This window comes from Corvus moneduloides, chromosome 2 (assembly GCF_009650955.1).
Source record: "Corvus moneduloides isolate bCorMon1 chromosome 2, bCorMon1.pri, whole genome shotgun sequence".
Lineage (NCBI taxonomy): Eukaryota > Metazoa > Chordata > Aves > Passeriformes > Corvidae > Corvus > Corvus moneduloides.
In genome coordinates, this window is record NC_045477.1 from 123,107,882 (window position 1) to 123,123,942 (window position 16,061).

The 16,061-nt window shown below is 56.9% G+C and overlaps 1 protein-coding gene across 1 annotated transcript; it reads right to left on the bottom strand.

Moving 5' to 3' along the window:
- Nucleotides 1-593: 593 nt before the first annotated feature.
- On the bottom strand, nt 594-8,615 carry LOC116440459 (olfactory receptor 52B2-like). The gene is made up of 2 exons (XM_032101314.1): nt 7,773-8,615; nt 594-2,617 (listed from the first exon to the last, which is right to left on the bottom strand). The coding sequence occupies exons 1-2, from the start codon at nt 8,071-8,073 to the stop codon at nt 1,608-1,610; spliced, it is 1,311 nt and encodes a 436-aa protein (XP_031957205.1). The 5' UTR covers nt 8,074-8,615; the 3' UTR covers nt 594-1,607.
- Nucleotides 8,616-16,061: the final 7,446 nt, after the last annotated feature.

Consider the following 16,061-nt stretch of genomic DNA (forward strand, 5'->3'; position numbering starts at 1 on the left):
CCCACTCCTGGCATTGCTGTGAGAGCTGGACTGTGGAGCCTCCAGAAAGGGCTCCCTAATCACCACAACCAAAACACTCTGGTTGCAGCCTGGATGAGGCAGAGTTGTGCTGGCCAGACCCCAGGAAACCCCTGAGCTCAGCAGGGACCAAAAAGTGCCCAGGCCCCCATTCCTCAGAGTGGTGGGTAAGAGAGGAACACAGCTGACAGCAGGGAATGCAGAGAGGAGAATCAAGCATTTGTCACAGAATCCCAGAATCCCTGAGGCTGGAAAAGCCCTCCCAGCCCAGCCAGGCCCAGCTGTGCCCCATGCCCACCTTGTCCCCAGCCCAGAGCACTGAGTGCCACCTCCAGCCCTTCCTGGGACACCTCCAGGGATGGGCACTCCAAACCTCCCTGGGCAGCCCCTGCCAAGGCCTGAGCTCCCTTTCCATGGGGAAATTCCTGCTGCTGTCCACCCTGAGCTTCCCCTGGCCCAGCCTGAGGCCGTTCCCTCTCCTCCTGTCCCTGTTCCCTGGCAGCAGAGCCCAACATGGCTCTCAGTGCTCTGGGCTGGTGACAAGGTGGGGATTGGACACAGGCTGGACTCGATGATCTGGGAGGTCTTTTCCAACCTCAGTGATTCTGGGATTCAGCCTGTGTTCCAGACACACGGGTTGTCCTCGCTGGTCCTCCAGCGATGCTGAGTGCTCACCTTTCACACCTGCACCGCTGCTCAGGGCCACTTGGGCAGGGTGCCACTGACCTCAGGTAGAATAAGGTGTTACTGACTCAATTGCTACATCCACATGAGGGGAACAAGGAAAATCCTGCAAAGCTCTTTGGGTGTTGAAGGATGAATCAAATATCCAGCGACACAACTGGTGGTTTATCAGCCAGCACATGGACAGAGAAGGATCTTGAGGTGCAACGTGCTTCAGGCTGAGTGCTGTTCCACAGTGCCGTGCTCTTGCACAGACAGAAAGCATCCCAGTGGGATGTGGTGGGTGTAGGAGACCATTGTCCCTTTAAACACCCCTCTAAAGGCTGGAATTGCATTTGGGAGTCATGGTTTAAGGGCAATGTTTCCCTCAAGCACAGGACAATAAAGCCTTTCCCAAGCTCTCAGGATACTTCAGCAGGGACACATCTTCAGCAGCAAGAGGTGCCAGGGTCCCTGATCAATGAGGACAGGAGGACATACCCCCTCTGTGCCATGGTGAGCAGTGCGTTGCCCATCCAGCTGTGGTTGGTGTGCCATGCTCCAGTCCGGCAGCCAACAAGGTGTTCATGGTCTGGACACTGTTAGAAAGCTGAAGGAACAGGCAGAAACGAAGCTGTAGGACAGCAAACACAACCAGCTGTAGCAGGTGGCAGTGAGTCAGCAGAGCCTTGATGCTTCTCAGCTGAAGCTGCCCAGTCTCTGCCAATGAGGGAAATTCAGGGGAAGCAGCTCCAGGAGAAACCAGCAACAGTGAAGATGCTGATGACCCAAGCCCACATTTCCAGAAATCACACCACCTTCAGCTTCTCTTGAACCCCTGGGGCAAACCGGTTCCTCCAGGCCAGAAAGTGCTGCAGCCTTTGGTGCTGCTTTCCAGACCCCATCCCACATCCCCCTTCCCCAGCTCAGCACCTGCGGCCCCAGCCGGGGCAGGGACACTCCCCTGTGGGGCAGAGGAGGCGGATGACACGCTCCCGGATCTGCCTGGTCCTCACCCCGTACACAATAGGGTTGAGCATGGGTGGGACCACAACATAGAGGTTGGCCAGAAGGATATGGACGTGACTCGGGATTTGGTGGCCGAAGCGGTGTGTGAGAAAGGAGAAGAAGGCAGGCACGTAGAACATGAGGATCACGCAGAGGTGGGAGCCACAGGTGCTGAGGGTTTTGAGACGAGCCTCTGGGGATGGGAGCCGAAACACTGCCCTGAGGATGAGCACGTAAGAGACGGCGATGAGAACAACGTCCAGCCCCGACGAGAGCAGCGCCGTGGTCAGCCCGTACCAGATGTTGGCCCGGATGTCGGCGCAGGCCAGGCGGGCGATGCCCATGTGCTCGCAGTAGGTGTGGGGCATCACATTGTGCCCGCAGTACGGCAGCCGCTTCAGGAGGAAGATGGGGGGGAACATGATGCAGAACCCGCGGGCGACGGCGGTGACGGCGATTTTGCCGATCACTGCGGGGGTCAAGATGGACGCGTAGCGCAGCGGGTCACACACGGCCACGTACCGGTCGAAGGCCATGGCCAGCAGCACAGAGGATTCCACGATGAAGCTGAAATGGGTGAAGAACATCTGTGTGATGCAGGCATCGAAGGAAATCTCCCTGGCGCTGAACCAGAAGATTGCCAGCATTTTGGGCACCGTCGTGGTGGACAGCAGGAGGTCAGAGAGAGCCAGCATGGCGAGAAAGAGGTACATGGGCTCGTGCAGGCTCCGGTCCGTGGTGATGATGAAGAGAAGGACCAGGTTGCTGAACACTGCGGTGAGATACATCAGGCAGAAGGGGACGGAGATCCAGATGTGGGACTCCTCCATGCCTGGGATGCCTGTCAGGACAAAGGTGATGGGGTCGAAGCTGCTTTCGTTGAGCTCGTACATGGTGTTTCCGTGCTCAGGGTCAGCCTGGCTCAGCTCTGTGCAAGAAAGAGGAGGGATAAACAACACCCGTGAACCTGGATTTGCCCATGACCCCTGACAGATGCTGCAAATCAGGACACAAGTCACAAGGCACCTGCCTTCCACCCTAAGGGGTTCCCTCGCTGTGTTTTGTACAAAGGACCCTGTTTGTTCTGTCAGTCCTACAAAGTGTCTGCAAGGAAAACATCTCTGTCCCCCCCTTGCCACTGCAAAACAGGTCAGGCCTTTTTCCAGCTCTGCTTTATTCACTGTCACAGAAACCTTGTAAAAGTCACCCTCGGCCTTGTCGCAGTCAGTGGCTCCATCTGTGAGCACACACAGAGCTGTGTCTGTGCTGGGACTCCAGGTTCCTCCAGGGCAGTGAAATGACAGAATTTCTCACCCTGCTCAGACCAGGGACACAGAGTTCCTTGTAAAACCCCCAAAACAGGAATAAATCCTGGCCCAGTATCAATGTTGGGCAGTGTCTGGGATGTGATCAAATGCAGAGTTCTCCACTGATGCTCAGCCCCTGGCACCATTCCAGCCTCTCAGTTTCCAGAGCTCAGTTTTCCCAGTCCCCGAAGTGCTGGTGCAGCCTGAGCTGGGAGCACCATCCCCAAGCTGGAAGAGCACCGTCCCATGACTGATCAGCCTGAGGGTATTTTTGAAGATTTGAATAATGCAAAGCTGCAAGTCCTCCACGAAAGCTTTGCCACGAGAAGGACTTTGGGAAGAAGGAGGACCACAGGACTGCTGGGTTGACGTGCTTCCCCCCATCTTACCCCCAGCCCCCATTCCCTGTGTAAACTCCATCATACATTAGAAAATCCCCAGGCCAGGGTTGGGATAGAGGAAAAGCAGTTGGATTTGGACCAAAGATAAACCTTCCCTCCTTTCAGCCCGATTTACTTTCATTGCAAACAGCAGGTACCCAAGTCAGAGGTGTTTGCATTTCTAAGCGCTTCCATTAAGGATTCTCGGCATCCCTGAATCAAAAGTCCACTGAAAACATGGCTCAGTACAGAAAAGACCTTCAGCTCATCACAAATATTTATCCAGTCGCCTCTTCCACTTGCAAACCCACGTCACCCACGTGAATCAAGGCAGTCTGGGTTTAGAGCAGGGGATTAAATCTGCCTGGGAGCGTTCCCAGGCTCCAACGGCAGCCGGTGTTACTGTGTGGGGGCTACAAAGCAGTTCAGCAAGACTTTCCTCCTCCGCTTCCCAGCAATATGGAAATCTATTCCTCTCACACGCCACTTTCCTTCCCTTCAGTCTTTTCAAACAGAATCCCTGCCCCAAACCCCAGCGTTTGATGTAAAATGACTCACCAAGGGCCAGCCCCGAAGTGGGAAGAGGAACCACAGCCCCGAGCGATGCAGAGCTCGGGGGAGCCCAAAGCCCCAAGCGCTGCCAGGGCTGAGGATATCGATCCTTCCCTCTCCCGGACCTCAGAGGAAGCATCAGCCCCTGGTCCTGGGGAGGTTTAAACTGCCGGTGCATTAACCATTAACAGCAGTTAACACTCCCGGGTGAGGCATTTCCTGCTTTTCCAGCATTTGCATTGCAAGTGATTTTCCTCTCTGCTTGCCGGGCACCGGACACTGGGCCGGGCTGGTGAGGATCTGAGCAGGAGATGGGCACAGCCTGAGCGCTCCCGGCATCCAGAGCATCGCGGATGTCTGAGAGTGTTTTATCTGCAGCAGGTGAAAATGGTCTCATTCCACTGCTGAAACCTCCCTGGACAGTCCCCTCATGCTGCCAGGGGACCCTCTGCCACCCAACCCCAGCCCATGGGCAGTGATCTACCAACATGATTATAATTATCATGAAGATCATTGATCAAATCAACGATCTACAAAATCATGATTAGGAAGAAATCCTTCCCTGGGAGGGTGGGCAGGCCCTGGCACAGGGTGCCCAGAGCAGCTGGGGCTGCCCCTGGATCCCTGGCAGTGCCCAAGGCCAGGCTGGACATTGGGGCTTGGAGCAGCTTGGGACAGTGGAAGGTGTCCCTGCCATGGCAGGGGTGGCGCTGGATGGGCTTTGAGGTCCCTTGCATCCCAAACCAGTCTGGGATTCCATGATTCTGTGATTTTGTGATCTCTAAGATCATCAAGTCCAAAAAGTATTGTCAGAAAAGTCAATACTGAGCAATGTCCTGCCCCACCCAGCGACCTGGTCCCAACCCCTCCTTTCCCATCCCTCCTTTACCCTGGGACACATCTCCCTCCTCCCCAAAGACATGGCTCCTGGGGTGCAGGAGTGGGAGGTTCTGGTCTTGCAGAAGGATCCTGGATCCAGGAAAGGCACCAACTCTGACAAGGCACTGTCACGCCTGCAGCAGCTGTGGAAATGTCCAACAGGAGCCATGCAATTAGAAATATTGGTGTTGTCTCTCCTCTGATGCCTCATGCATCTCAAAACGTAGCATTTGGATTGGCTTCCCCTTTCTTTGGCTCCGGGAAGGGATTTGAATGATGCTCTGAGCTCTCCGAGGCGGGAGCTGGGCTCCCTCCAGGGTGGGCTGTGGCTCCTTCTGCAGCAGAGCCGATGCCCATCCCCGCTGCCAGCACTGAGCCTTCGTGTCCTGGCAGAGAAAGAGCTGCGCGGGAAACGCTTCAGCTGAAGGTTGGACTCAATGACTTCGCAGGTTTTTCCCAAGCTTAGTGATTCTGTCATTCTGTGGAACAGAGGATGTGTTGCTGCTGTGCCTCAAACACAGGGCTTGCACGAGGAGCTCCAGGTTTCCTTCCTGCCACAGACTCTTCCCACCTCGGGCTGGTTTCCAGCTGCCTCCCTGCACCCCATGCCATGGACACCCCAGAGCGGGCCCCCAGAGACTCCCTGCACATCCCAGCCCACACCAGCACCAGTACTGGGACACTTCAGGGGGCAAGAGCCTTCAAGGGGTGCAGCAGGAACCTGGATCCAACATCCCAGGGGCCGGGCAGAGCCCGGGAGCAAGGATGGGCAGAAGTCCCAGAAGTAGAGGGTGTCAGTGGGAGGAGTGAGATGTGGGGGATGTCCCTGCTGTCCCTGGAGCACACACAGGGGACTCTCTAGGGTTGGCATGAGGAAGAGGAGCTCTGAGAGCCCATTGGGAAGCTCCTGCCTGTGCAGGAGAGATGAGACATGGACAGCACCACTCGTATATGAGTGGAGAGGTGCTGAGACTTTAGGAGAGTGACTCTAGAGGTCCTTGTGAGGCAAGAAATGGTCCTGCAGCCAGGCAGCTCTGCAGGGCTCATGGTGGCATCACCCAGGGATTGTGGTATCATCACCCGGGGCTCATGGTGGCATCACCAGCGTGGGGGGAGGCAGGTGACAGCCTTCAGCCAGGGGCCAGACCCTGCAGGCACTGGGCAGCCAGTGTTGGGGGTGCTGGGAGGGGCCGGCTGGATGCTGTGGAGGAGGAGCAAGGAGGGGGGAACCTGCAGCCTGACACAGTGGGACACAGAGCCCATCTGTCCTCCAAGACCTGAAGGGGGTCCATGGTGTGTCCTGAGGCAGCCCCTCACTGAGCCCCCACTGTCCCCTCAGGGAAAGGGACATTTGCATCACGGCTGGAGTGGGATCTGGCCTCAGAAAAGCTACAAGGACAAGGACCCAGAGTGTCCAAGGCCAGGCTGGACGGGGCTGGGCGCAGCCTGTCCCAGTGGAAGGTGGAACAAGATGAGTGTAATGCCCCTCCCGACCCAAACCCTTCTGTGATTCACTCTGCCCATGCCAGTGCAAAGAGCCACTGAGCTGCTCATGCCCCGGAGCCGGGGTGACAGGAGGGACACGGACAGAGCGATAGCGAGGATGGCACAGCCACGCTCCCTGCCCCATGCTCCTCACCTGCTGCTTTCCCAGGCTGCGCTCCACAGCTCCCACCACAGCCTGGGCACTCACAGCTGCTCCACTATTGTTCCTAAGGACATTTTCATCGTTTCTATTTACTCGTAGACCCTGTTCCTCCCGGCGCCTGCAGCGTGCAAAGAGGGACTGCCCTGCTCCTTCCTCGGTGTGCCCGAGCACAGAAAGCTGCTCTGCTCTGCTCTGCTCTGGACGTGTCCCTCTGCAGGGGCTCAGCCAGGCCGGGCAGACTCTGAGCTGATGCTCTGTGCTGATGATACCCCTCATTTTGGGGTTTCTCTTCCCCCACATGGTGAGCCAAGCGCCTGCCTAGAGACGCGCAGCTTCCCTGAGTGGGCACAGCTTCCCTGGGCGGGTGTCCCAGTGTGTGAGGGAGTGTGACACCAGCTCTGAGTGGAAGCAGAAGGTTCTCCTGCACTGGGAGTACTGGGGATGATGGTTCTTGGTGTGGATGTGTTGGTGGCTCTTCAAGGAGGGGTGTGAGTGAAGACCTCCCCAAAATGAGTCCACACAGGCCACAGGGGATCCAGAGGGATCCCAGTGCATGCCCAGAGTGGCAGGGCTGGGGCTGAGGGGCCTGGGGAAGGTGCTGGTGCACGGCAAGGGTGGGAGATGGGGTGATGGTGCTTCAGAGGGGTCCCCAGCAGCTCCCCCCAGAGCCGCACCGGGCTCTGGGCAGGGCCCACAGAGCTGAGCCCTCCACCATCAAATCCCCCCGTGCTGGGGCCTGGTTCACATCAGCTGCGATGGAACCCCGGGGTCCTGCTGGCACTGGGAGCTTGGGAACCCCCAGCAGACCCCACTGCACACCCAGTCTCACAGTCCCCTCCTGCACCCATCTCCAGCCCCTGTGAGTGCTGCAGGGAGGAGCTCAGAGACCCCACAGAGAGGAGGACCCGGCTGAGCAGAGCTCCAGAGTAAGAGGGTTCCCACAGGAATGGTGTCAGAGCAGATTCCGGCAAGAAAGAGCAGCAACAGCACCCCCAAAAGCCTCCTTTGGGGCTCAGCCCATGGCCTCCGTGCCAGATTTTGTCCTTCTCCACTTCACCCTCAAAGCAGAACACTAAATCTTCCCCAAGAGTTTAGAGACCAGCAGGGCTCCACTGCACACCAACCTCGCTGGGTTATTTGATTTCCTTCTGCTTCTCTCAGAGATTTAGGGGTGCCTCACACCAGACATGGGCTCAGGGTCTGCCCTGCCTCCAGCACCGGGGCCACAGCCAGCTCTGCCACCTCAGGGGGCAAAACTGGGTCCCCCCCTCAGGTCTTCTCCAGACACACAGTATGGGTTTGCGTTTGTCTCCTCACCTGCAAAACCTGGAGACAGATTCAGCCTTGAAGTGTTTTCTCCCAGGAAGAAAAGCATGGGGAGCGCAGGGATGCAGAACAGGATGTCACAGCCCATAATAGCTCTGTGGTGAACACCACACATCCCGAGGTCCAGAGAGCAGGGATGCTGGAAGCGGCACCACGGATGTTCAAGAGCTGCTGTTTCTGCTCCTGCAGCGTCTTCCCTGGGAGGAGTGTCACCTGCACAGCCAAGGGGTGTCATCCTCCTCTTTTGCATCAGGGCCAGGCTGGGTGTGCTCTGGGGACCTCTGCAGATCATGGAATCATGGAATTGTTGAGGTTGGAAGAGCCCTCAGGGACCACCGAGTCACGCAATTCCCCCAGCACCGCCAAGGGCACCACCAACCCATGTCCCCAAGTGCCACATCCACAGAGCTTTTAAATCCTTCCAGGGATGGGGAATGCATCAGTGTGCCGGTTTGTACAAATTTAGAAATATATCCTCTGAGAGAAGGCAGGTCACCACCCTCCCCCCACCAGGTTCGGGGAAAAAGAAATTTTCCTCAAAGGAAAGTGAAAGAGATAAAAACTATCATGAAGTCACCCCGAGACAATCAGTTTTCCCAATATCCAGCCCAGACCTCCCTTGGGACGCCTTGCCTCAGTTTCCCCAGCAGTGCAGGCTGCCCAAGGCCTGCACTGCTCCCCCACTCTCCTTCCCACCTGAGCAGGCAGCACCTGGGAAAGCCTGGGGGTACAGATGGGATGCTCCCAGCTCCCAGTTTAACACCCCTGAAATCCCCCCGCTTCACAGCATTTCAGGAGAGGAACGTGGCATCGGTGGGGGTGACAGAGATGGGCCGTGGCTGCTGGTAAAATAATGAATTTACTGAGTAACTAAATAATCACATAACTAAGTAATTAAATAATGAATTCGCAGAATAACTAAATAAATAAATAAGTCACTGAGCAATTAAATAATGAATTTACTCAGTAACTAAATAATTAAATGACTACACAAGTCAATAACTAAATTGCTAAATAAATAAATAAATAGATAGATAACCAAGTGCCTTATGCAGAAGCAGCAGGCAATCAATTATCTAGCTAATTAATTATTTCAATTAACTGCCCTCTCTGCCCTGAGCCTCAGGGCAGCAATGTGAGGGCTACGGGAACAGCACAGGCAACAGGACCCCCAAAACGGATGCAGGGGGTGGGCAGAGATTCACCTGAGCAATGGCTGCACCAGCCACAGGAGCTGCTGCCCCACCACCTGAGCCTCCCCGGAATCCCAGGGTCACTGAGGGTGGAAAAGACCTTCAAGGTCAAGTCCAACCTTTGGCCAGTCGCCCCCCCCCGAGACCATCGAGTCCAGTTGCTCCCCCAGCACTGCCAGGGCCCCCACGGACCATGTCCCCAGGTGTCACACACAGAAAGGTGTGTACGTGTGGTGACAGCACGGGGAGGGGGATGGGAAGGTCTACTGGTCCAGCCACAGCAAGGTGAGGAATTGCCATGGGAAAGCCCCTGGCTGGGGAAAGGCCGACTCAGCACAGGCTGACCCCCCCCCCCCAGCAAATATGGTCACCAAAAATGGCAGAGAATTACATGGAATGCCACAGAATTACACATAATTACACACGATTACATGTAATTACTCTCCCAACTCGTGCTGCAGTGACAGCTGTCCTGGTCTGCCTGGCACAGGGACGGGCAGCAGCTTCCCAGAGCTCAGAAAAACAGCAATTCCACCATGGAAACCCCCCCGGCTCCGGGCTGTCGCAGCGGGCAGGTGGGAGCTCCTGCCTGGCACAGGGACTCTCCAGGTGGGCAGGTGGGATAAGGCTGCCAGTGATGGACCAGAGCATTGGACCAGAGAAGTGGGGTGAACATGGGGTCAGCTCTGCTCTGCCCCATCACAAGAAGTCCCCTGGGTGGCTGGGGCTGACGCAGGAATGCAGCTCAGACAGGGACAGAGACCCTCAGACAGGGAACGGTCAGACACTGGAGCTGACCGAGGGACAGGTGGGAGAGGGACAACAAACCTGTGCTCGGGTTCCTGGGCAGGGGCTGGCACATCCCAAGAAGCCCAATGGCACCCACAGGTCCCCCCGCTGGTTTTGCCTGTGCCTCTCTCTGATGAGGGAATTTTCCAAGCACATCCTCATTTTGGATGAGGGCAAGTCCTTACCTGCCCTGCTCCTTGGAGGGGCACAGTAACCCTGGCAGCATCCTCCAAGCCGTGGTGGCCACGGCACCCACGCTGGTGACAGCAGAGCTGTTGCCTTCGGTAGTGTGCCTCTTCCAAAGCTGTGGATCTCTTCACAACAGGCAGCATTTGCCTGGATGTTTGGCAGCAGCTCCTCTTCATGGGTTTATATCGGATGCCTCCGGTCCCCAGTGTGACCCCTGCTCCTCCTCCTCCTCCTCTTCTGTCCCCCTGCCTGTCCCTGAGGGTCCCAGGGTCGTCCCTGCCCCATTCAGGAACCAAAGGCTCACTTCTCTCGCAGGTTGTGCCAGAATATCCATCGCTCCGTGTCTGATCCCACAGGGGCACTGGGGCAGCATTGGTCCCTCCACTCCTGGAGCTGAAACATCCCTACAGGGCTGGCGATGGAGAAAGACAGCCTCGTCAAATTCTGGGGAAGTTATGGAGAAAAAAGCGAGTGAGGGAGACTCCAACGGCCCACGGGGCCATGACGTGGTGTGGGACAGGGCTGGAAAGCGACAGCCCAGGCTGGGGGACTCGGATTTCCAGCCAGGAAGCAGCTCCAGGCAGGAGCCCAGCACATTTGTCACTGTCACAGTCTGGGAATCAAGTGCCTGGAGCTGGGCTTGGGACCAGGTCTCCATGGGACCCTGCCCCTCTGTGTACACACAGGTTCAGGTGCTGCCCTCCGGGGTCCACCCAGTGGAGAATGGGTCTGGAAACACCCTTAGCTGGAGCCAGCGTGCTCCATCCCATGGTCTGATAATGAGGGAGAAGCTCTCAGGGACCTCAGTAGGCCCTTTCCCATCCTGAAGGGCTGAGTCCCTGCCAGATGGAGCAGGATATTGTGGTATGATGGAAAAACCCCTTGAGGACCTGACCCTGTTGCACCGTCTTGAGCAATATCTGAGGGATGCTTGATGTTGTCCTAGGAGATGACGGACTTTGCCCCCAAAAGATGATGAATATTGTCCCCTGTCTGCCTCAGGAAGCATTTAGCAATTCCCTTTATGGGACCTGGAGTGCTCTAATCACAGAGTCACAGAATGATTTGGGTTGGGAGGGACCCAAAGCTCATCCAGTCCCTTCCACTGAGCAGGGTGCTCCATGCCTGTTCAAGCCCAAATTTTATTCACGGGAGTTATTAGACTTTCACTTTTGCAGAATATTGAATTGTTTGGGTCCTGAAGGGTGACTCTGGATGAGCTGCAGGAGTACAGGGGGATGAGGAGGAGCTTCACTCTGAAGCGAGGGGTGACACCAGCACTGCCAGAAGGGATGACCACGGGTTTAGGAGCCAAAGCGTGGGACGGAGTATCCTGAAGTGGCTGTTGAACACAGACTAGAGCATCACTCACCAGAGGGGCAGGAAGGGAGCGAACCGGGGCCGTGTGCGTCAGCAGCGCGGTGCTGGGGCCGGGGACTGGGATGAGGTGGCAGCAGTGGCCTTCAGTGAGAGCACGGGGGAAGGACTCCCAGGAACTCAACAAAGGAGCGGTGGCCACGAGGATGCTGATACCAAGAAAGCCGCAGAGCGAGGCGGGAGCTGCCACGCTGTGCCAGCAGCGCAGCACGTCCCCGCGGTTGCAGATCCACGGATTAAATTGAGTTTGCAAATTAAATTCCTCAAGAAATAATGAAATATGCACAGGCTGGTGCTCCAACGTGGAGATTTCAGTGAGAACCCACAGCAGCAGCCACCCAGCCAGGAGGGACAGGGGGGCACCGGCAGGAATGGGGCTGGGGGTGCTCAGTGGCTCAAGAGAGCAGCAGCTCAGGAGCTCAGAACTGGAAACACAGCCTGGGTTTGGCCACCAGGAATCACAGAATCATTAAGATTGCAAAAGACCTCCCAGATCATCCAGTCCAACCTGTGCCCCATGCCCACCTTGTCCCCAGCCCAGAGCACTGAGTGCCACCTCCAGCCCTTCCTGGGACACCTCCAGGGATGGGCACTCCACACCTCCCTGGGCAGCCCCTGCCAAGGCCTGACCACCCTCTCAGTAAATAATTCTTTTCTAATACCTATTTTTTCCTAATATCTAATGTTTCCTAACACCTATTTTTTCCCAGAGCTGCTGCAGGGAAGCCACCCATGGAGAGTTGGGTTCTCAGTCCTGGAAGAAAGAATCCTCACTGGCAGGACAGAAATGCACCAGGATGTGGAGCTGGAAGGGGATGGCCAAGGCAGCTCCAACTTAGATGGCCAAAGGAGGGCAGAGGGGAGCCACCACAGCCAAACTGGGGCTGAGAGGAAAACATTGCTGCAGGTGCTTCCAAGAGAGGGAAATCCATGGAATCTCAGTGGGCAGATGCCAGGCAGGCTGAAAGCTTGGGCAAGCAACCGCCTCAGAGGGTCCAAATCATCCTCAGACCCTTCCTCAAACACTTCCAGAGCAGGGGTCACCCCAGAGACCTCAGGGGACAAGGGAGGGGTCCCAGCCAGAGGGGACCCATAGGGCAAATGTAGCCTGGAAAGAGCAGATGGGTGAATCCCAGCCCTTTTGGTTTTTCCCCAGCGCAGGAAGGACATGGATCTGTTGGAGCAAGTCCAGAGGAGGCCAAGGAGATGCTCCAAGGGCTGGAGCCCATCTGCTCTGGAGCCAGGCTGGGAGATCTGAGGGTGTACAGCTGGAGAGGAGAAGGCTCCAGGGAGAGCTCAGAGCCCCTTGCAGGGCCTAAAGGGGCTCCAGGAGAGCTGGAAAGGGACTGGGGACAAGGCATGGAGGGCCAGGAGCCAGGGAATGGCTTCCCAGTGCCAGAGGGCAGGGCTGGATGGGAGATTGGGCTGGAATTGTTCCCTGGGAGGGTGGACAGGCCCTGGCACAGGGTGCCCAGAGCAGCTGGGGCTGCCCCTGGATCCCTGGCAGTGTCCAAGGCCAGGCTGGACACTGGGGCTTGGAGCAGCCTGGGACAGTGGCAGGTGTCCCTGCCCATCGCAGGGGTTTGGAATGGGATGGGTTTTAAGTTCCCTTCCAGCCCCTGAGAAATTGGAATTGGGGAGCTCCACCTTGGAATCATGAGCCCCTTAGGTCCACAAATGTCTCTGCATTTGGGAACTTTGGATTGAAAATAAAGGTGCCATGGTCAGTCCAAGGGTGGTGAATTCCCACTTCATGGCATGAGCAGGGAGAGTACGAGGAGTCCCTTCAGCAGCTGGAGCAAGTGTAGTCAGAATAACTGAGCTGCCCGACAGGAGAATTCATTCCAAAATTTACCAACCTTGAGAGAGCTGGATGGGACTGATGAAGGGAACCCTCAGTTCACTGAATGCGGGGGTGGGCAGCATTTGTTCCATGCTGGCAAGTCAGGGTTGGCTGAGGGACACAGCCAGGGCCATGGAACAGCCACCAGCTCCTGGGGCCGTGGATCATGCCAGAACGGCTCTCCTGTGCCAGGCAGAAGCTCTCTGGAGCCATAGATCGTGCTGGGCTGGCTCTCCCATGCCAGGCAGAAGGTCTCCAGGGACATGGATTGTGCCAGGCTGGCTCATCTTGTGCCAGAGGATCCTCCTGCCCCCACAGCCCCAAACAACAGTTCCTGCCCTGGAGCAAAGAAGGAAAAGGACAAAGTGCCCCACTCCTGCCACTGGAAGGGGGTTGGTCCCTCAGCTCTGACACTGAAGCTTCTGTGATCTTTTGGCAGAAGGTAGAACCCAGCAACTGTGAAATGGGGGTCCCCAAGGGGACACAGATTGCTCCCCTCACCACTGCTGGACGCTGCTTCCCCAAAAAAACCCAAATCCAGCAACTCTGAACATGTCATGAGGGCTTAGGAGGGTTTAGGAAGGGATTAAGAAGGAAAGCTTTTAACATGAGCTGTCCCTGTGCCGGTTCTGCCAGGTGCAGCAGGGACATCACCGGGAGCCACAGCTCCCAGCAGGGTTCGGGGCGGGGGGAACATAGGCTACCCCCAGCTCAGACACCCTGGTAAAATCACAGTTTGGTGTTAAAAACAGGCTTTTGGGGATAATTCACAGGAGAGGCACATTAGCCAAATAAATCTGCTTATGGGAGTGAAGGAGGAGGACTAATCACTCTGGGATGAAGGTTTGGGATAATCTCCCAAGGAGCAAATAATTGGGCATTAAGGTGTGGGGGATGTAGGCTCCAAGCAGCCTGTGGATTGGTGCTGGCCCTGGGGGCTTCCATATGGGAACCGTGGAAGAAAACACCACAACCCTCGGTGCTGCAGGGCTCCCCTGGACTGGGCCCCGGCTCCACCTGGGAATGGGCATTGAAGCTTTGGGAAGTCACAGTCACACGCTGGCCCTGCCACAGGAGGTGTCCCAGAGACACCCAGCACCACGGGGAGCCTGAGACAGCTGTCCTGGGAATGGGAGGAGAGGCAGGACAGGGAGGATGAGGATGAGTCTCAGGAACATGAGACTGCACAGAGCAGCCTGAGCACCACTCACCCGGGTCTGACAGTCAGGTAAAGGTGTCCCCACTGCTGGAGTCAGGGCTCACTCCCAGCATCCCCAACACCACAGCCCAGAGACAAACCAGTGGCATCTGGCACCAGGAAGGGTCAGCCCAGGCCAGCCGAAGGCAGCATAAGCTGAGGGCACAGAAGCTGCCACAGGCCAGGGCACAGCCCTGCCACAGAAATCATTAATGTGGTTTTCAGAAGGCCCATGCTCCCAAATGCACCACTGCTGACAGATGGTGCAGCTGGAACACTGGAGGGCACATCCTGCAGCAGGACCCAACAACCCTCCTGGGACCCACTGCGATGCCATCCCAGCACTCAGGTCACCCAGGTGCAAGACACTCCTGCTGTCCACAGCTCCACCCCTATCCCGGACCGTCTGGGCTCGGGAAGGAGCTGGTTGCAGAGCTTGTCCTTCTTGTAGTCCTCTGCTGCGGGACACAGCCAGGGCTGGTGGCACCACCTCAGTCTGGGGGGTTTCGATGCTGGGATGGTTCACAGGGTGCAGTGCTGGCGGATTCAGCTCCCCCACTCAGGAGCTGGGGGTCTCACACAGGCACATGCCAGGGTCCCAAGGGAGTGGCTGATGGATGCCCCGTCCCGTGTCCTGTCCCTTTTCTCCTGCACCACGTGCTCCCTGTTAAGGCCCCTGACGGGAGGAGCTTCATGCCCAAGGCAATGACATCACCCGAGGCTGAAGTCGGGAAATGCTTCTTGAGACCGTGGTGACTCTGGTCGGGCACAAGGATCCGAGTGTCCCTGTGCATCCCTTCCAATTCAGGATGTTCCACACTCCTCAGGTAACTGGGGGATGAATCCCAGTGCACTCATGGCACCTGCTGGCACTGAACAGCAGAAAGACCCTCCCGACCCACCGGACACTCTCCTGCTTGTTGTCCCTGGATACCAGGTGCCATGTCCTCCGCTGCTCCCATTTCCAGTGCAAACATGCAACAGTCCCGTGGTTCTGGCAGCACCAAGAAGGAAGGTATGGATCCCACCGAGCCCCGAAAACTCAAAGTTACTGGCAATTGTGTGAATCCTCTTAACGGTGAGGTTTCTTCCAAGAGTCTGAGCATGAAGCATGGCTACAGCTCAACCCTGGAGCTCCAGCTCCAGCCCACAGCCAAAGGTGCGGGGCTCACCTGGAGCAGGTGGAGGCAGCCAGAGGTCAGGGAATCATGGAACAGTTTGGGTCGAGAGGGACCTTTACAGCTCATCCAGTTCCACCCCCCTGCATGGGCAGGGACACACACCTTCCACCAGACCAGGCTGCTCTAAGTCCCGTCCAACCTGCCCTTGGACACTTGGATGTGAAGGTGACACCACCAGGGCTGGCCTCAGATGCTGCCACCACTGCTGAACCACTCGTTCCTGAGAACAACCCTCAGGGCCACACTTGCCCCTGCCAGCACCAGGTGACTTCACGTTCTGAATTATTACCAAACCCATACCTAGCACCCGCTGCAGCGGCACTGTGAGGGGAGACACAGCCCGGAACAAACCAGCACTGAACTGGGACACAGCGGGGGTGACAGAGCAGGCAGAGTGTCCCCTTCTGCCCTGTGCCGTGACCTGTGCTCCCAGCACCACACAGCTGAGCCCGCACATCACCAGCGGTCCCCGTCTGCACTGCACACAACTCACTTCAGCTCACACACAGG